Source organism: Schistocerca serialis, chromosome 2, assembly GCF_023864345.2.
Source record: "Schistocerca serialis cubense isolate TAMUIC-IGC-003099 chromosome 2, iqSchSeri2.2, whole genome shotgun sequence".
Taxonomy (NCBI): domain Eukaryota; kingdom Metazoa; phylum Arthropoda; class Insecta; order Orthoptera; family Acrididae; genus Schistocerca; species Schistocerca serialis.
The window spans coordinates 1027333084-1027355311 of record NC_064639.1 but is presented as its reverse complement, the minus strand read 5'-3'; the positions used below and the strand labels follow the sequence as shown (position 1 = coordinate 1027355311).

Genomic DNA, 22228 nt, shown 5'->3' with positions numbered 1-22228 from the left:
GAAAAATTGGCAGCATTGTGGAGCATTTCCAAACTGCAGTCCGAAGGTGACTGACGACCTTTACATTTGAACTGCTTTGTCACAGTGATGGAATAGCTGATGACTCAGCATCCCATTTCCACTGATTCCTCATATTGCAGTCATGTGCATGATCACTGTTGCGGTACTAGCCATCCCCAGAAGGTGTTGCCCCTCCACCAAAACTCTTTCAACATCTCAAACAAACGATGTCAGTCAATCATTATGTGGTAACCAACAGCATACCAGTGGATGGTTGGAGTGGAAAAGACTCCGTCGATGTACTGTAATAACAACCATCACAGTTGATAGTGCAAACGAATTTAGCAATGTTACAGTAATTTCAATATCAACCAATGATGTGACAGCATGTTACCCAATTTCGGTATCATTGGTAAATTGCCCCTTCTCTGTTTTGCGAGTATCATTGCAAATGTAGATAAATGACTGTGCAGTATGTTCATTCATTGTTAGTTCTCAAACATATACATCATCAAAGTATACCAGACCACGCTCTACATATTTCTAGCACCTCGTGCATAGTGCTTAATTTACGATCTGTTTCTGTGTGGATGAGAGCCACAGAGCATTTTCGCTGTCTTAGGATAAAACTAAAGACTGAAAGACCCCCTCACATTGTCTTTGACCAATCCACCTTGCTGCATCGTTACTGATTTAATCTGCAGCTGACCAGAAGCAGACCGCTACATTCCAAGTCTTGTGAATGAATGGAGCTTGCCGAGTCCTTGCTCTTCCAAGTGCACAAGATTTCTCCAGATGCGCCCATGTCAAGGAGGTTAGCACTCCTTACCGGTGTATAGCAACAGATTTTAAAGTGTTGTGATGTAATAGGAGATGATTAAGAAGAACGGGAAATGTGTGATTTTTATGCCTGATGGAGCTCCAGACAGATGGAGTTCGAAGCATTTTATGTAAATCAACTATGCTATCAATTTTAAAGTATTGTTCTAGTGTCTGGGATCAGTACCAGGAGGGTATTGGTAAGAGAGAACATAAACACATGCATTCCTAAGGCTACACGGTTCTGCACTTAAAACAGGCTGTAATGTTAGATCGCTTGAGTTTCCAACCTATCACTCGTGTGGAATGCAGCACTGTTAATATTTCAATGTAAGAAACATATTTCCACTGCATGACATGCATCCTTCTTGCAGGTTTCTCTACGATAAACTATGGTAATAAATTGTAAAATGAAAAAACTACTTTCTTAAAACATTGGTTCTGTGTGATACATGCGCAATATAGCTTTCCAGATATGTATAGCGTTCACTGTTCACATCCGATCATGGTTCAGAAATTATACTATGCCCACACCAGTCCTATATAAAATGATTGTTAAGGAAACAGATAAACGCATAGCAGCAGCGTCCGACATGTGAAATTACAAGTAATACCACCACTAACTTGCAAACAGTACATCTGTCAAGCAGATGTATACACGGAGATTCCAGTCTCTTACAAACACCCATTACTAACTTAGAATCGTCTTAGTTATGAAGCTGAGGTCTCAATTTTACATCCAAGATGCGACAGGGGGATGGAGTACATCGCATAAATCTTCATTCGTTTAGAGGAAAGTGTCGAAAGAGGATGGTCACTTTTCATCACACATGAGATGGAAGTCCTCTGATGACCGAGAGGTTTTCTGTTAACGATGACAAGTAGACAGTGCTCTAAATGACATACAGAACATGTGGTTGTATACGAGTTGAATGCAGACTATGTCACGTGACTGATGCATCCTGACAGAACAGCGGAAAAATCTGTAAGTGTTGACTTGCAATAGAGGCTGTGTCCCAAGGTTCCATCTGCTTTCCTTCACACCAAAACATCAAGAAAAGGTGAAGTACCAACTTTTTCCACATCCATTGTGATGTTTATAGTTGGATGGAGCGAATTTAAATGCTGAAGAAACGTAGGTAGAGTGTCAAGTCCATGTGGCCACACCACAAATGTATTATCTACATACCACAGAAAACAAGAGTGTTTGACAGTTGCTTCCTGTAGTGCTTTTTCTTCAAAGTCAACCATAAAATAATTGACCACCATAGGAAAAAGAGGGCTTCCCATGGCGACACAGTCTACTTGTTCAAAATATTGGTCATGAAATAAGAAATATGTTGAAGTAAGCAGGCATTTAAATAATGCCACAATGTCCTCCTCAAATGTGTTGCTAATGAGCTCTAAAGAGTCCTGAAAGGGTAAGTTTGTGAATACAGGCACAACATCAAAACTTACAAAGAGATCAGCCGATTGCAATCTAAGAGTTTTCACACGACCTATGAAATCTTCAGAGTTTCGAATATGATGCTCGTACTTGCCCACGAGAGATCCCAATAGTGATGTCAGATATTTGGCAACAAAATAAGTAGGTGCTCCTATGTTACTCACAATGGGATTGAGAGGCACCTCATTCTTATGGATCTTAGGTAGGCCATAGAGTCTAGGAGGAACTGCAGCCTGTTGACTCAAACCATTGGTGACTAGCACTGGAACTGAGCCCATTCTGATGAGTTCCAAAGTCTTTCTGTGGATTTTACCCATTGGATGAGTTTTTAATTTACTGTATTTGGGATCATCGAGCAGCTTGTATATCTTGCTGTTATATTCTGTGTGTGAGAGAAGCACAGTAGCATTTCCTTTGTCAGCAGGTAAGATCAAACTCATCTCGGGGTTGAACTGCACATGTCGCTTTACACACCCTAAATTAGACACTTGTGACCTTTTAGTTAAATTGTCTGGCTGATGGCAAGTTTGCAAAATACAAAGTTAATATAACATATATTAACAGTAATAATAACATCGGGAACTAAATTAATGACCCATAAATGATGGCCCACACAGTTGCGATTTGGTTCGAATAATGTTTATTCAGAAAGAAAACTAATAGTGAATGTGGCCATTTTAGAATTACTATTGCACTTGAGCGCATTTCCATTGGACACAGTTTGATCATTCACAATCTCATCGCAAAACACAATATTCCACCTTGATATTTAGATGAAAAGTTAGAGTTCACTCTAGACATGCAGCTGCTCACCGCTCAGAGACTGTCCTATGATATCACACAACGCGAAATTTTCTAAGTCGTTTCACTTCCTAGCTGCCTAAAGACTGATTGTCCACTTTCGTGTCTCCATCCGAACTGTCCCCTTTGGTGTCTCGACCAGAACTGCCCTCTGCCCATCTCCGACCACGTTTCCTGCGCGCCGAACACCTTCACTCAACTGACTAGCACAGTTCCCTTTCCTGAAGCTGTCCATCTGATTGACTACAGCTTATTCAACATTACTCTACATTTTAACATAGTTAAATAATCAAAGCTTGACCACTTTCATGTTCTAAATAAAGTAACAATAATATCAATTACACAATAAATGTTAAATTCTTTTACATAAAACCAACACAATTTCCTTCTTAACTTTGAACGTCATGACCAGTAGCCTTGCACCAATGTGCTTTCCGATAAATAAAGAACAAAAGTCACTATTATGCACTAAACATGACAACAAATATTCTATTACCTAATGATTCAATAAGGTGTCATGCTGTCATCTTTCAATGTGTTTTTTGTGGAGAAAATGATGATCTGATGTTTAACTGAAAATACTGATAATTTAAGTTTACTATATCTTTTAAACAAATGAAGTTACAGAGTTGATATTTACAACGTTTGTCATTTTAATTTTGCGATTCTATATGAAATGTTGATAATTAGGATCGACCAAAGCATTCAGAGTTTAGCATTCAGGTCCTTGTTACAAAACTTGTCAATTTTATTTTAACAGTAAATCCTAAACCATTATAGATATGATCAATATTCAAGTTTTATTAGGATCACCGTGAAACTTTATGGAGGAAGGCAGATTAAATTTACTGTGGCTTGATTCCCTGAATTACTACAGAATTAAATAGTTTTCATAAATGTTTCCCTTTATGACTGATCTCAGGTCTGCCATATTTAACAGTGCTATGCTTCCCTGTGACATAGGTTCTCTTCTGTAGCACTCGCACATTACAGAGCTTAGGCCTCAATAGACAATAGAAGCCTGTGAGTTTACCCATCTCGTGGTGAATCTGTGCCCTTTGTGGCGAACAGTCCTGGACCACAGGGTTCATTTCACAGTTCCTGAAGGCTGACTCTTTTGGCCATATACTTAAATGAGAGTGAAATGCTCGTTAACTCAGACCCTTCTCTAGCACCAAAACTGTAGTGTCATCCAAAGTATTTTAAAACTTTTAAATAACAATGGAAAGGAATTTTGTGAAGCCTGACAGAGGAAACCTTTCAAAATTTCATGCATTTACGCCTTACACCCACATCATTCGGTAACAAATTCAGACTTCATCTCTCTCTGCTGGGATTGTGGAGTGCGTAGTGCCTCCTTTTCTTTTCTCCCAGTAACTCGCCCAAAAATCTTAACACAAGGTTTAATATGTAAGTCTAACATTACTGAGGATGAGGAACCAGGGAATATGAATCACCCACGAGCTTCACTGTAAGTTTGCATTTATTGCAACACAGCAATTTGGTTAAAACACCAACGATTACGTGTTGCAATTAACTAGGTAGGTCACAGCTATACTGACAACAATTTACACAAAACAGATTAAGGCATACAAATTTAGAAATTTTAAATTCCATGAAAATTAGGGAATAAACAAGTAAACTGGAGAACAACTTGGTTCAGATTTGTCTGGTATACATTGTAGCACTGAAACATCTTTCAATGAGATAAATCATAGAACACGGAGAAGTAAGCAAATTCACATGTTACAAGAAACCTGATCAGTTAGTTTAATTTGAGAGTGAAATTTCAGTGGGCGTACTTAAACACTAAACAAGACAGAATAAATCTAGCACCCATTAAAAGGGGCATATACTGGGCTATTACAAATGATTGAAGTGATTTCATAAATTCACTGTAGCTCCATTCATTGACATATGGTCACGACACACTACAGATATGTAGAAAAACTCATAAAGTTTTGTTCGGCTGAAGCCACACTTCAGGTTTCTGCCGCCAGAGCGCTCAAGAGCGCAGTGAGACAAAATGGCGACAGGAGCCGAGAAAGCGTATGTCGTGCTTGAAATGCACGCACATCAGTCAGTCATAACAGTGCAACAACACTTCATGACAAAGTTCAACAAAGATCAACCAACTGCTAACTCCATTCAGTGATGGTATGTGCAGTTTAAAGCTTCTGGATGCCTCTGTAAGGGGAAACCAATGGGTTGGCCTGCAGTGAGCGAAGAAACGGTTGAACGCGAGCGGGCAAGTTTCACGCGTAGCCCGCGGAAATTGGCTCATGCCACAACTGGAGACCGACAGCGCCAACTTCATCTTTCAACAGGATGGTGCTCCACCGCACTTCCATCATGATGTTCAGCATTTCTTAAACAGGAGATTGGAAAACCGATGGATCGGTCATGGTGGAGATCATGATCAGCAATTCATGTCATGGCCTCCACGCTCTCCCGACTTAACCCCATGCGATTTCTTTCTGTGGGGTTATGTGAAAGATTCAGTGTTTAAACCGCCTCTACCCAGAAACATGCCAGAACTGCGAGCTCGCATCAACGATGCTTTCGAACTCATTGATGGGGACATGGTGCGCCGAGTGTGGGAGGAACTTGATTATCGGCTTGATGTCTGCCGAATCACTAAAGGGGCACATATCGAACATTTGTGAATGCCTAAAAAAACTTTTTGAGTTTTTGTATGTGTGTGCAAAGCATTGTGAAAATATCTCAAATAATAAAGTTATTGTAGAGCTGTGAAATCGCTTCAATCATTTGTAATAACCCTGTATATTAAATCGTGGAAATAGCACAATAAATTTAAAGATATCATAAATATATGTAAACAGGCTTCTAACTCAACTTTGTTTCACCCTGAACAATTTAGCATATAAAAGGGGTTACAAATTATTCTTAAAACCATCACTTTTGGATCACATTGGCCATGTAAAATCAACGTAATAAACTCGACCACAATAAGTTACTCTCTAGAGCTATATAAAACTATCATAAGATCAAAGGACTACTACTGGACCAGCACTGACCTAAAGCTTGATTGAGCAATTAAACCCCTTCCTAAGGCTGAGGCAGGTAAAGAAAGGGTAAGATTGACCTCGACAAGGTGTTAAACTCATTAATTGGACCGATTGGCTGAAGAACAAACAGGTCACGATAGAAATCGTAACAGCCACCAGGAGCCGGGCAACTGTAATGGTATATAGCAGGTGGAGGGTCCCTACTGTTTTGGGGTGGCATTATTTGGGGCTGACATATGCTGCTGGTGGTCATGGAAGGCGCCGTAACAGCTGTACAATACTTGAATACCATCCTCTGACCGATAGTGTGACCATATCGGCAGCATATTGGCGAGGCATTCATCTTCGTGGACAACAATTTATGCCCCCATCATGCACATCTTGTGAATGACTTCCTTCAGTATAATGATATCGTTTGACTAGAGTGGCCAGCATGCTCTCCAGACATGAACCCTATAGATCGAGCCAGGGCCACTCTGAAGGATCCATGCTGAATTGCCGTTGAGGAGTGGGACAATCTGGACCAAGAGTGCCTTGATGAACTTGTGGATAGTATGCCATGAAGCATACAGGCATTCATAAATGCAAGAGGTCATGGTACTGGGTATTAGAGGTACCGGTGTGTACAGCAATCTGGACCACCACCTCTGAAGGTCTCGTCATATGGTGGTACAACAGGCAATGAGTGGTTTCCATGACCAATAAAAAGGGAAAAATGATGTTTATGTTGATCTCTATTCCAATTTTCTGTACATTTTCCAGAACTCTCATAACCGAGATGATGCAAAACTTTTTTTGATGTGTGTATTTGCCAACTAAAGACTCTCAACCCAGAAGTTTTAACAAAATTAAACACTGACCATGAAAGCTTTCATTATATTATATTCACAGCTTTGTTTGACTGATGGAAACCATGGAAAACCTACACTGGCCGATTCCTGAAGACAGCCTCCTACACATCACTCTCATAGGGACCACTGAAACACTAATTAGTGTGCACAGAGTCATTCTTCCTGCATTCCATACATCAGTGGAATAGAAAAAAGTGTTAATACAGGGCATTTCAAACACCCTAACAATACAGGGTACAACTGGAAATACCTTCTTCCATGCACTTCAGCTGTTTGCAGAGTATGGACATACACATAGATGAAAAAAAAAAGACTAGAAGAACCAGTATTAAGTGACGAAATTAGAAATGTACTACAGCCTCCTGCATGTCACTCCCACAGGGACTACTGATACAAGATTAGACTAAGTAATTTCTTAGACTTTCCCAGCAATTTGGTGTTATCTTGTGGAATTGGGTGTACTGCCTGTGGTCTCAGTCGTCTCAACATAATATTATGATGTTTTAACTTGGCATATTTGTCAGGTGTTTCCCGTGACTGATCGACAAGCTGACTGTGTTCCATACCTGTGCCTGGGTGGTGTCCAGTGTTTCCTTTGCCAGCCATGCCCTCTGCGGCTGTTTCTGGTGGCACCATTTGTCTCTAGGCATTCTGTCTTCCATCCATGACCGTTTCCACGGTTTTCCCCGGTGGCGGCCATATGAAGGTGTTCTCTACTATGTCTGCACCCACCAGGTGCATTACTATCGCTATCGACATGCTACAGACATTCCTTATGCTGCTGGCGACCACTTCAGCTTTCTGTCATGCTTCTGTCATTTTCCTGTTGTTATGGGTGTGGTACATGCCTAAAAGGTGTACTTCATGCCAATCAGGCTGCTGTCGGAATTGTGTATTCTGCTCATGCATGCCACAGCAATCTCTCGTGAGAGTGGCCACCATCTGGAATTCTGTACTATGACTCTGTCTGCTCCAAAACCTGGGAACAGACACAGAATGCAATTCCAGAGATTTATGTGGCATGCATGGAAAGAATATGCAATTCCCAAAGCATCCACATTCAACACAAAGTGCACCTCATATGTGTGTACCGAACCTATAATGCCAGGAGAATGACAAGGGCATGACAGAAAGCCAATGCAGTCTCCAACAGCACAAGGAATGCCTGCACTATCATGTCAGTAGTGCTAGGAACACACCTGATGGGCGTGGACCTAGTACAAAATGCTATGGCATGGTTGCTGCTACTGTGAGCACATAATCATTGAAACTGGTGGTCATTGATTTGAGTATGTCATGATTTTTACAGCAGCTGTTATTTGGTAATTTAATTTAATCAGTTCTGTTACTTTTTTGCTGGTTAATAATGCTGCATATCATTTTTGCTTTATCCTTTAAATATATTTTCTGGAAATATGTGATTAAAGTTATTGGTCAATAAAGTACATTATTTTTATAGTTAATTCTTTGCTTTCAGCCATCTGAAACAGCAATGGTCTTCTTTTCAAGAATTCATATCTGGCTTACACTACTGGTTGCCATACCTAGTACAAAATCAAATGGTAAGTCACCCATGGATTATATTACGAATATATTTGGTGGTTGACTATATGGAACATATACAGTGAAGCTGTTGTTCCTTAATGAGCTCCAGGATTAATTAACTAACAGGATTAATAATTATCTCATGGACACTGCAGGCAATGGGTGATGGAAGGTTTCTGTTCCATTGATAATGTTTATACTATGGTAGCAGTATTCTGACAGGACAGTTTTCAGAGATATTTGGAAAATATGTTTATTAATTATCCCTCTCAAATTTGAAGGGACTTTTTCTAGGACTTTTGGTCCTGTTTATGATGCCTTTGATTTGTATTTCATGGCACTGTTTATGGGCTTGTGGATGAGGTTCCATTTCCTGGCATTGTAATCTACCCTCCCTCCTTTTTTGTTGTTACTACTGTTATCAATGGTAAAGTCTTTTCAGAAAATATGAGATGAGTAAGATTTACAATAAACTTATTACTTATTGTCTTTTCTCTCAGCTGGTTCCAGATCTTCATGTCTGTGGGTCTGATTCTTGAAGCAGAAATTTTCACAAAGTAGGTTCCCATGTTCCAATTGATGTAAATGAATTTGATAAATGCCTGTGAAGATATTTTGTTTTTTGATGTTTATTTGCTTCACATTTTACTAGGCCTAAATCACACTGTCTTTTGAATTTTCACATTAACAAAGCTGAAATTGCATTGTTCTTCCAAAATACAAAAAGTCTGATCACATCTGAGGCATTTCCACTACTACTTCCTCACTCTGTGGTAATAATGATAGTCCAAGGGTTTTGCGAATTTTCTTGACAAAAGAATTTCTATTAATGTATAAATGAGTCCAGAAATAAATTTATTAAACAGTGCCAGATTGCATAATTAATAATAAAAATTTTAAGTGTGCTTGTTTCATAATTTCAAATGTTTCTAAACTGTACATACAGAGATAGTACATATTGATTGTAAAAATGAAAATAGAGCAAATTGATTTCATAGTTTTTAGCTTGAAATATAACATATTGTTTATAAAATTATATGATTTTTTTTAGATAAACAGTTGAGATAATACTGAGCTGTCCAAAGTTTAAAAATTAGTTCTCGTATCGACTACTTCTGCTGAGGAAAAGTGATGCTAGAAGAGAGTGTCCCTTTGCAATATCCCCCTCACAAAATTTTGAGACAATGTCTTTACAATATTTTGTGATGTACTATTAGGTGTACCAAACGGTGTACAAAATCATGCCAAAAGATAGAATACAGATGTATAGAAGTATCTGATACATAACATATTGCAGAAAACACAAGAAAAATATCTACTATACAAGTCATAATTTATACATATATCAGGACATGGAATTTCAATTTTCAGATCTGTGCAACATTCTGTCACGAGACAAATGATACAAAGTCAAAATTAAAACTTTACAACACTAAACTACAGAAATAAATACAGAGACAATGTAAATTACTAGAGTTACAAATTGCAAGTTTATGTCTATAAACTCACACCTTCAAAATCTTCAGAAGAGAAGAGAAAAAATTTAGAGCCTAAGTGTGCAATGAGTGAGTTGACTCAAAAACTCACAACGAAGGGTAGAGACCGGAAGAATATACTCAATCATGATTAGGAATATAACACAACATCAATCAGCCACATAGACCAGAGTATTTAAGGATATGTTGATTCATGAACGAAGAAAATAATGAAAAATTATTAGCGTCTAAGCTTACAATGTGGGGACCGACCCATGAATCCAAAGCACATGGGTACACACCAGCAAAAAATGTTTCGACACAACAAAATGAATAAAGTTCACAGTCATAAATCAATAAGTTCAGTCATATGTAAAGAGTAATTATAGGAAGCATCTAGCCTCAATCAATAGTTGAAGCGTGCACACGAATAACGCTGTATGGCACATTTCGCAGTTGTTGGGAAACTGACAAAAACTGTTAGTTCCAGAGAATTAATATGATATAATAATGGAATAGCAGATATGTATTGTTTGTGCATACAGACTGTGGAAAATACTAATTTCTGGTTTTTAAAATTGCGCTAAGCACAGATTTTTCGAAAATAAGTAAGTTTTAAAATGGAATAACGCTGTATGGCAATGGATATACAGCATTATTCCAGATCAGCCAGTGCTCTGCTGTAATTATAAGGTGTCTAGAATACAAAAATAGTAAGTAAGAGATTTAAAACAAGATACTAAATAATATTTATTGTAAACTGAATTGCTTGACCTTAAAAAAAAATACAGCATTAGTTTATCAAGTTTAGGCTCAAATCTAGTACATTATAGTCAGTTGTCACACTGCAGGTTTTCATAAAACAGCCTGTATTTTGGTTCCATACATTTCGTCATGTCCAATAGATCCCTTTTCTTCTCCTTATGAACTTTCAGTGTCCCATTATAGGGTAACTGGAATTCAGAAGGCAATGGACAATTTTTTACTTGATGTTCACAACCATGCTTTACAATACAGTGTCTTTCCCATGGGCTAAGCACATTGTCAGTACGGCGCACGCTTAAACCTCGAGGATCGTCACTACACAGCTTCAACCAAAGTACATTGGTAATTTTCAGAGCAGGCGGCTTCTTCAAAAGCAACTCGATGGATCCTATGTCCTTGAAGTCTTCCATCATCATCTCGTGAATGGTCAGTTTTTAAGGATCGACAAAGGCCTCAGCAATGATGTGCTTCCATTCTGAAGGAACCATGAGTTGTGACACTTTCTTCCTTTTCTCGATGACTGCAAAATCCCTGTCACAAGGTAGGAAACTGTGACCCGAAATTAAAAATTTCTTATGTATATCTGTAAAGTACTTGCAGACCAAACAATCAGTTTTCGTTCCATGCCTTCTTCAAGGGTATCATAATTGTGCGTCACAAATTTAAGCAGACAGGAAACTATTTCGGTTGTACCTCTCCTTGCGGTGGATTCATCCCACAATTTTACGGTGATGTTTCCAGTACCAACGTCATGAATCGTGAATTGTACGATGACAGATCTGTCTGGTAGAATACCGTGGAATGAGTCAATGTAGGACAAAGTAAAGCCTGTTGTAGGTCAACACATATAACATGTATATTGTTATTCCTCTTAGCTATTTCCATACCACTTTTTAGGGCTTTGTATGCTTGGTCTGCCCTTGAATGATGCAACTGACTCTCAATTTCGATCTTGTGCAGTTCTATTTCATCTGAAGCTGCAATCATTTTGTTACACAACAAATCACACAGTCTGCAAGTATCTGATCTAGGTGTTCCGAAATGCAGATTAAAATCTGTTTGAAACACTCTTTGATAATATGACCTGCTTATTGACTTATCAGGAAACTTTTCGGTAAACAACCAATACATTCTACAGAGGTTGAGATTGGGGTGCAGACATTCTTTTGAGGATTTATTCCTGCTGTAATGGCTCATCTGCTTTGGGAAACTCAACATGTGTTGCCGAATAAGAGCCCTGTCGTCATTTGATATGGCATGTGGCCTATTGCAATGTTTTCCTCTACCGTCTTTAGGAGTGGTTATTCCACCTTTTACTTTATGTTGCAGAGTCTGCATTCGTCACTGGGTGATGGAGAATATGTCAAGCAATGTTTTTTGACACACTTCTTTTGAGTAAACTTTGTATTTGAAAGTAACTTATTTCCGTGAAGTATCGTCTGTTTTACCTCTCTTGCGCCTGGCTGGAACGCCTATTTCCATGGATTTTATTAAGTATATGGACTGCTCATCGTATGTTAAGGCATGATATTCTTCGTATAGCTTTAGCTTCATTTCCAGGTTTATGTCCTTGCATCCTTCTTTTGAGCACACTTCTGCATTGCATACACGATCCTGAATCACAAAAACAATCACTATTACTACCTAATATTCAACTAGATTATCAAATTTTACATTCTCTTATAATAATATAGCATTACTCAGACTGGGTATTCTATTTTTTCGCCAATGATAACTACAGAACTGTAGTTAATTTCATTCACGTTATATACTTTTACTGTAATGTTTTCAGAAGATACACATAACATATCATTAGAGCCATGTACTCTACGGGGCACGTTGCCCCTTTACAGGACACATATGCTTCTCTAAAGACATACACCTTTTTACAAAACCCATACAGCATTATTCTACTCACTTGTGTTGGAGGCTGTTTTGCAGGAACTCCTTTCCTTTTCGTGATTTATGTTCCAGTCCAGCATCACGAAGCATTTTCCTCTTAATATCCTGCCAACTACCATTGTTAATTTTCCTTTTCTGTGCATTATTTGCACATTTCAAACCACTTGGGGTAAGCGTCACCTTGCTGCTCTCCGCCATTCTTGTACCATACAGCATTGTTAGCTCAGAGGCGCGAAAACTGTGTGCATCTTGTCGCTGTTTAGTGCTGCCCTCGGACAGTGAACATGTCAATTATAACAGCAGGCGATGCAGACTGCCGTATACAGCATTATTCCACGCGATTCTACGAAATGTCAAAATGAGCCATACGCTTCAGTTGTATGCTCTCCTTGAGTACACACACACACACACACACACACACACACACACACACACACACACAGAGTCTCGATGACCAGGGGTACCCAAAACAGAGTTAAGCATGAGTCTGTCCACAACTCGAGTTCCAATCAGATACAATATTGCAATACTCAGGATAAATACAGGTAAACAGAGTCATAAATGGCTTTGAATGATGACATAATGGAGTAGCTTGAGGACTAAAATCATTGTGTGAAATCAGAAATGTATACATCTTGTTATACTGTCCATACTTCCACACTATTTGCTAACTGTTCATACAAACTAACCTACATACATAGAGGCATAGAAGAATCATTTGCAATTGATAAAAAGTACATACTGATTTAAAGTTACATAATGTATTGGGAAGTTAATCCCCCTATTTAAAAAAAAAAAAAAAAAAAAAAAAAAAAAAAAAAAAAAAAAAAAAAAAAAAAAAATACAATTATGTGAAATAACACTGTCCATGCAATTGATGATTTTTCTAAACAAATAGTCCCATGAATTCTTCATACAGGATAATTTCTTGGCTAACAATTTACAAATATCTCAGTCACAACACTGATGTGGTTGACAGTTGCTTGTGTACATTACCCAGCACCTACGATCTCTTGTAAGCCAACTGGACCAGCAAGGGTACAACCATTCAGCAGTGTGGAAGTGGATCCACTCACATCTTTCAGTTTTCTCCCTAGATTTCTCCTCACACACTCCAACAGGTAGGTTACTTCCTGTCCAGCATTCACATCAATCGTGAAACATTGTTTTGTGTACTAAGTATGCTGTTCAGTACCTCCCTCACATCACACTGCATATGCTGTGCTTATTTATATTGTAAAATAAAATAAAATAAAAAAAAATAATAAAAAAAAAAAACGTATACAGAGTTTACGTCTGACTGGATTTAAAAGTGTTCACATATGAAACTTCAATAAACGGAGCTAAATACAATAAAAAATGAACTAGTAAAGTGATCCTAAGATACTATTCCTAATTTTTACAGTACAAAATATAAAAATTTATTACTAGATATTTAATGACATTATCCCATTTCAACACTCAAAAAATGTGCTCATTTATTATCGTGGCATATATTTATCAAATTCTAAAGCAGAAATCTATTACAAAACATAATTATATAGTTGTATGACCCTACAAATATAGTGTGTCATTGATTTAAACTCAGTCAGTAGATAATACAGAACTTTAGAAACCACATCTTGCATATGACATTCCTGACAAACAAAACACAATTATATAGTTGTGTGACTCTGCAAATGTAGAGTATATTTTCTCCAAACTAGGGATCATTATGCATCCATATTTAAATGGCTTGTCCTTTATACCAAAAGTTAACAGTACCTGAAATTTTACAAACTTGCTTTGCTTACCAATAGCTCCTCTTATCTTTACACGTGCAATGACAGTTCCACAAAATTCTTACTATACTTGATCTTGTCTCTAAATTGTTCAGATATACCTCAAATTGGGCTACCTGTATCAATCAAACAGTTACATTCCTAGTGATCAATCTTAATTTTAATGTAAGGAGACACAAAATATGAATCATCTTCTCTGTTGTCAGACACTTCATGAAAAGATCATTTTCCCTTTCGTCAGATGCTACATCCACACTGTCTTCACAGAGTTGTATCAACTTTACTGGTATCATAGCATTACTTTTTTTATTCTTGTTGTCATGTAAAGATTGAACACAATTAATGGAGTCTGTGGCACAACTAACATCACTTGTTACAGAAGGAACACAAAACACGTTACTGTCAAAATTACACTTCCTGCTCAGATCTTCTTTCACTTCATTCCACCAATTGGGATACAGATTGTGAACAACCACAGCTAACTTATTCCAGAATACACATTTATCTATGTTATCATCAATCTGGTCCCAAAAAAACTTCAAAAAGTTTTCACCTTCATTCCCTAGGCTCACTGATGCCTCACCTTTACTGTTTGGATCATTACTCTGCATGACATGAATGAAAAACTCTTTTGACTGGATGGGTATTCCGTGACTCTCACTTATAATATCACATACTTCCCTTACCTTACCTGTATTCTCAACATCATTCACAAATAACTCTGAAACTTCATTATTCTTAAACTACACAAGTACCTGATACTCATCATCATCATATTCCTCCATCAACAACATCAAATGAAATGAAATCGCTATCAACACAAGTCTCATCTCCATCACAGTCACTTACCTCACCTATATTCATTTGCAATAAGCCACCAGTCTCAGATTTACTAACCTCAGTTATTTCACAGCTCTCATTCACATCTACATAAAAAATATCACCTAGTTTAGATCCAATATAGTCAACACATGACTTACATACATCAAGGACACTGAAACTTCCTGGCAGATTAAAACTGTGTGCCCGACCGAGACTCGAACTCGAGACCTTTGCCTTTTGCGGGCAAGTGCTCTACCATCTGAGCTACCGAAGCACGACTCATGCCCAGTACTCACAGCTTTGCTTCTGCCAGGAGAGCTTCTGTAAAGTTTGGAAGGTAGGGGACGAGATACTGGCAGAAGTAAAGCTGTGAGTACTGGGCGTGAGTCGTGCTTTGGTAGCTCAGATGGTAGAGCACTTGCCCGCAAAAGGCAAAGGTCCCGAGTTCGAGTCTCGGTCGGGCACACAGTTTTAATCTGCCAGGAAGTTTCATATCAGCGCACACTCCGCTGCAGAGTGAAAATCTCATTCTGGATCAAGGACACTGTTTTCTGACCAGATGGAGAAATCATTAGTACATGCTACATCAAAATTGTGACTACTCTCACGTTCTGGTTTGTGATTAGCACCTACATCATCATAATTATACATAGTATCCCAAAACTTTTGATCAACACATAAATGAGAAATCTGGTATTCCTTCTGTTCAATTCCAGATACATGTTCAATATCATTAGCACTGTTGTTGTCTAATTGCAAGTGTAACTTGGGGGTCCTGTGCATGTAGTATTTCCTTGCCCCAAAACTGTGGGCCTTTATTGAGGCAAACTGCCATTCCCTGAGGCACTTCTATGATTGTTTCTTCTATTAAAATGTCCACGGCTATCCCCGTTGTTCCATTTTTGCTGATGTTCAAAATTTCTCTCTCTATTGACACTATGATCTTGATAGAAGTTACCATTATCTCTGTTTCTGTAATTACTCCCAATGTGATTTCTATCATTCCGATTATTATGGTACATACTTCTTTCTACTGCTCTATCCAGTCTGTCAGCATAAAGTAAAAATTGTTCAAGACAATCATCGGGTCTGTGTACTAAATCCCACTGCAACCTTTTTGATAATCTCCTTTTAAGTGCATGAATCAAGAGCATTTCATCAAATGGTTTATCAAGGTGTGTTAATTTTTTAAATTGGTTGTTACAAAACTCTTTCAAAGTACCGTCCCTATTCCTATAATTAGGACCATTCAAAAATTCATTTTTGATTCTACCCTGTTCAGCTTCTGACCAAAATTTATATAAAAAACTTTTCTCAGAACTTTGATATGTTTCCCACTGACTTAAATTTAAATTTACCCATGATAGAGCTTCGTCTTCAAGACATCTTTTTAACAAATTTAATTTTTTGATTGTCATTCATGCCTGACACGAAACTATCTCTACAGTGGTGTAGATAATTCAGCGGATGTAAACTGTCTGATGGAAAACTTTTGATAGGAAATAAACATAATAAACAGTACCATATTACATAATTAATAATAGAAATTTTAAGTGTGCCAAATATTTCTGAATTTCAAATGTTAAAAAAAAAAATGATATTAATTGTTCAGAGCTAGTACACATCAATTGTAAAAATGAAAATAGACCAATTCAGTTTCATAGTTTTTAGCTTGAAATATAACATATTGTGTATAAAATTGTATGAAATTTTTTAGATGAACAGTTGAGATAATACTGAACTGTACAAAATTTGAAAATTAGTTCTGGTATCAACTGCTTCTGTTGAGGGAAAGTTATGCTAGAGGAGGGTGCCCCTTTACAGTGTCATGGTTGTGTTGTGTGATGTTATATTGAGTATTGGAAGACTACCTTAATTTCTTTGAATGCTGACCTACATGATTCTCTCCATTTCATGTAGACTAACATTCTTATTGCTTTTTTTGTAATTTGAATATTCTATTAATGTTCGTTTTTGAGGTACTTCTCCACAAAATTATGCCGTAATTTAATGTCAAATGGATTAGTACACAGAGTATCTTTTTCATAATAACTGTGCTTCTTAGGTAGCTGTGTTTGTGCAGAATACACATGTTTGAGTTGAGTTCCCAACTTATAGCTTACATTCTATCTGCTTATTCCAGTTTATATTGTTCCAAGGAATTTTGTGTGTTCGGAGTTTTCTGCTATGCATTGTTCCATGCAAACATTGGTGTCTTCATTGTCTTGATTTTTCAGTGTGAAATGTAGAGGCTTTTCAGTAATGTTATTACATAAATTTAATTAATGGATGGCATTATTTACTTGTAAGTTGGCTTTAATTTCTAGATATTCTGTGTCTTCATGCATGAACAGTAGAGTTGTGTCAGCTGCATAAGCAATTATTATTGTTTGAGATGTGATTCATGTATAAAATGACAAGTGATGGACCAAGAACAGATCCATGTGTGACAGAAAAGTGTTGAACCTTCGCTTCAGATCTTATGGGCTCCTGTTTGTCGGGTATGATAGGATCCAGTCTCCTGTATATAACTGTTACAGTTCTACTAAAGTATTGTGGTTTGTACAGTCAGAAGCCTTTGTTAGATCCATAAATGCCCCTACACAATGGGAAATCCATGATGGAATAATGACAGTATTATGAAATGATATTGTCAGTATTCCTACATATTTATTTTTAGAGTCTAAGTTGCTTATGACATTCTCAATGAGATACGTGACTGCCTCCATGTTGTGTTTCTTATTCTGGATCCAAATTAGTTGTTTTTGATTATTTCATATTTTATCAGAAATACAATTAGTCTCTGTTCACAAGCACACTCAAATATTTTTGATGTGACTGGTAGACAATCTATCGGTTTATACATTTCCCTTTTCATGTATTGGTTTTGTCAATGCTGCCTGTAAGCAGTTAGGAACAGTTCCTTCCAGGAATGATTTACTGATTAGCTGTTTAAGAGATTTCTTGAGTTCCTATAAACAGTATTTATTTCTATTAATTAATTTCCATCAATTCCATGTGATCTTGTTTGTTTTAGGTATTTATTTATCTGTAGTATTTCTTCCTCTGTCACTGGAAAGAGTGCCAGTTTTTTTGTGGGTACTATTAGTTGTTTTCCAAGTGTTATTGTATTTGTTCCTTCTCTTAGTTTTTGGCCTACTGTGACAAGAGTCATTGAAGAGATTTGTGATATTATTCTGTTGTGGTGTATTTTTTATTTTCTGATCATAAACTGTATTTTGCTATGTTCCTACCTGTTTGGTGGTGCACAATTTGTGTTTATAATAGACCAGCAAGCCTTGTCTTTATTGCCAATGCTACTTATGCAACTTTTTTCGTCTAGTTGTTAGGCTGCTTGTAATACTTTGGAATATATTTTCTGTAATACACTTTAAACTTTCCATCCTTGCTAGTTTGATATATACTGTTTAATTTTTCTGCTATAATGCTGTATGTAATACTTGGAAATTCCCTGTGGCACCAGGCTGCCCACACATTACACTTTATTGCCAATGGCATCTGCGGATGCTGGCCATCAGTGGCTAATGCTAGCCATCAGTGGCTAACTTTGATGGGCCACATGACTGGTGCACATGGAATGGCATTCGTCACACCATCTACCAGAGCTCTCCTCATTATAAGTGCAGTGCAGCAGGCACTTGCTCTCATATTGTGTTCATACTTATTGTTGGCAACTGGCTGTATCAATACTTGCATTGTTTCTATGTTGGTGTCTATGTTGTCAACTGTTGTTTGGATGTAAAAGAAGAATAACCTTTGGTTCATTGTGGCCATTCTCTTGTTTCTGTCATACAGTATGATACAACTGGCAATGAGTGTGGTCTTCTCTTCTGCATGCTTAGTGTATTTGGCTGTTCATTAGGTCCTTCTGTCCATAGAGTCAGTGCTCCAATCTCTCCTTGAGCACCAACAGGCTCTTACAGTTGCTGTCATGAGCTTGATGGCCACATTAGGTATGTAGGCTTCCACTACATTGCTGTACCTGCTGCCTTTTCCCCTTATGATGTTGCAGCCAAAACCTGGGAAGCCTATGAGAAGCAGCTTCAGCAAAACTGTCTTGCTTTTGGTGTCACTGATCCAAACATATGCAAGGCTTTCTTACTTTCTTGGATATCTTCTTGGATCTACCAGCTATTGTGGCAGATTGTTCGGCAAAATGTGTAAGTTGTTGTCAAATTCTCACCATACATCACGCATATCACTGCACTGCATGTAGAATTCCATTGTTGTCATAAACAGCCCCACCAGACCTGCCGAGCTTGGGCAGCTGAACTCCATGACCTCTGTCACAAATTTCAGTTTGTTACCAATGATCATCATGATTCCTATGCTGTTTCTAAGGTCCTTGACACCATCATTTGGTCATCGCATGACAAGAAAGTGCATCAGTGTGCACTACAGTGCAAGAATCCATCTTTGGCAGAGGTGTTAAATATTTATTAATCTTTCAAGGTATCACTTGCTGCTGGTGATCAGATTGAGGCTTGGTGTGACATCGCAGAGTGGCTCCTATTCGTGGTCATTAGGCATCATTAACAGCAGTATTCCATGGTCCCATCTTGCCCATACAGTTTTGCGCAACATGACAGAGTCGTGTGCCCTAAGGTCTGGGTGACTTGCAACAACTGTAGGAAAAAAGGACATATAACATTTGTGTGTCATTCCGAGTCCCCTCTTGCAGATGTGGACAAGCAGCCAGCACTGTCACTGTCAGTGCAGTTGCATCACATCGAGGGACTGGATGTTGGACACTGCCAGCACCCTTGTCTCTGGTCCCCTTTTATGGTACTTTGCGGGGGAGTGGCCACTTCAAGTGACTGTGGCTGTGCCACTTCCACCCCTGCTCACCGGTTCTAGCCCAGAATCTCCTCCACTGTCACCATTATCGCCTGTGGTGTCAACTGTAGAGGCCATGGATGTTTCAATTGTCATGCCGACACCCACATCAGTGGAGTGTGCTTTCCCCAAGGGGGCAGGGAGAGGTGCTGTAACCCTGCATGTAATACTGGGATACATGTCATAGCACCAGGCCATCAACGTACTACACTTCAAATATTATACCAATGACATCTCCTTGAGCCGGCCAAAAACGGCTGCTGCAGTGGTCCACATGACTTGTGCACATGACACTGCATCTGCCGCACCACCTAGATGAGCCCTCCCCTTTGTAAGAGTTACTTAATAATTCATTGAATGTTGTCTGGTGACATACGTCTGACTGGGGAGAAATCAAGCATGGTGTTCCCCAAGGCACAATCTTAGGTCCACTGTTGTTCCTTATAAATGTACACAGTCTTCTGTCTAATATACAACAAACAGAAATAGTTCTTTTGCAAATGACACTAGTATTGTAATCAGTCCACATATACTTACAGAAACAATGGTAAATGAAGTTCTTAAAAGTCCCAACATTGACTGGTTTTCAGTGAATGGTTTCACCTTCAGTTTAAAAAGACACAACATATTTAGTTATGGACATCTAGGGGTACAAAATCAATGGTATGTGTAAAACATTGTGAGGAAATAATAAGTAGGGTGGAAACTTTAAAATTGTTAGGTGTCCATATTGATGAGAATTTAAATTGGAAAAAGCACATTTTGGAACACTTAAAACAATTTAGTTCAGCCACATCTCCACTTAGAATTTTGAACAGGATGACCTCCTCAATACTAACCAGCATAGATACCAAAAACATTGTTCATGTGAAACCCAACTCACACTTTTCTCACACAACATCCTAAAAGCTTTGGATCAAGGCAGTCAGGTAGGTGCAGTATTTCTTGATTTCCAAAAAGCATTTGACTCAGTGCCACAACTATGCCTATTGTCAGAAGTATGATCATTTGGGGTATGAAGTGAAATTAATGACTAGTTTAAGGACTTTTTGGTACAGAGGACACAGCATGTTATCTCAGATGGAGATGACCGCCAGATGTAGAAGTTACTCCAAGTGTGCCCCAGGGAAGTGTTTTGAGACTTTTGCTGTTCATGTTGTGAATTAATGACCCTGCAGATAATATTAATAATAAACTCAGACTTTTTGCAGATGAGGTGGTAGGTATTATTAATAGTAACCTCAGACTTTTTGCAGATGAGGCAGTTATCTATAAACAAGTATTATCTGAAAGAAGCTGCATAAAGATTCAGTCAGATCTTGATAAGATTTAAAAGTGTTGCAAAGATTGGTAACTTGCTTTAAATGTCCAGAAATCTAAAATGAGCACTTCACAAAATGAAAAAATATAGTATCCTGTAACAGTAATATCAATGAGTCACTGCTGGAATCACTCAACTCATACAAACACCTGGATGTAACACTCAGGAGAGATACAAAATGGAATGATCACATAGGCTCAGTCATGAGTAAAACAGGTGGTAGACTTCAGTTTACTGGTAGAATAATGGGGAAGTGCAATCAGTCTACAAAGGACATTGTTTACAGATCACTCGTGGAGCTGGCTCTAGAATATTGCTCAAGTATGTGGGACTCTACAAAATAGAGGATACTGACTAACAGGGGATATTGAATGTATACAGAGAATGGCAGCAGGAGTGGTCACAGATGTGTTTGATCTTGGGAGAGTGTCACAGAGATACTGAAGGAGCTGAACTGGAAGAATCTTGAAGGTAGATGTAAAGTGTCCCCAGGAAGTCTATTAACAAAGTTTCAAGAACTGGACTTAAACAATGACTCTCAGAATATACTACAATCCTCCATGTATCGCTCACATGTGGGTCATGAGGATAAAATTAGAATAATTTCTGCATGCACAGAGGCATTCAAACAATGATACTTCCCAAGCTCCATATTTGAATGGAACAGGAAGAAACCCTAATAATGGTACAATGGGACGCACTGTCTGCTGTGCACCTCACAGTTGTTTGCAGAGTATAGATGTAGATACAGAATCATTGGAAATCTTGGGGAAAAGCAAATCAGTAAGTTGACATATTTTGCATGTTTTCATT

The 22228-nt window shown here is 38.1% G+C and overlaps 1 protein-coding gene across 1 annotated transcript in view; it reads left to right on the top strand.

The window, feature by feature from the left end:
* The window catches only part of LOC126458442 (oxidized low-density lipoprotein receptor 1-like), a 104100-nt gene that overhangs the window by 46235 nt on the left and 35637 nt on the right, over positions 1–22228 (top strand). The window contains exon 2 of the mRNA XM_050095504.1: positions 8425–8509. Coding sequence (XP_049951461.1) covers positions 8440–8509 — 70 coding nt within the window. The 5' untranslated portion in view covers positions 8425–8439. The remainder of the gene's footprint in view (positions 1–8424; positions 8510–22228) is intronic.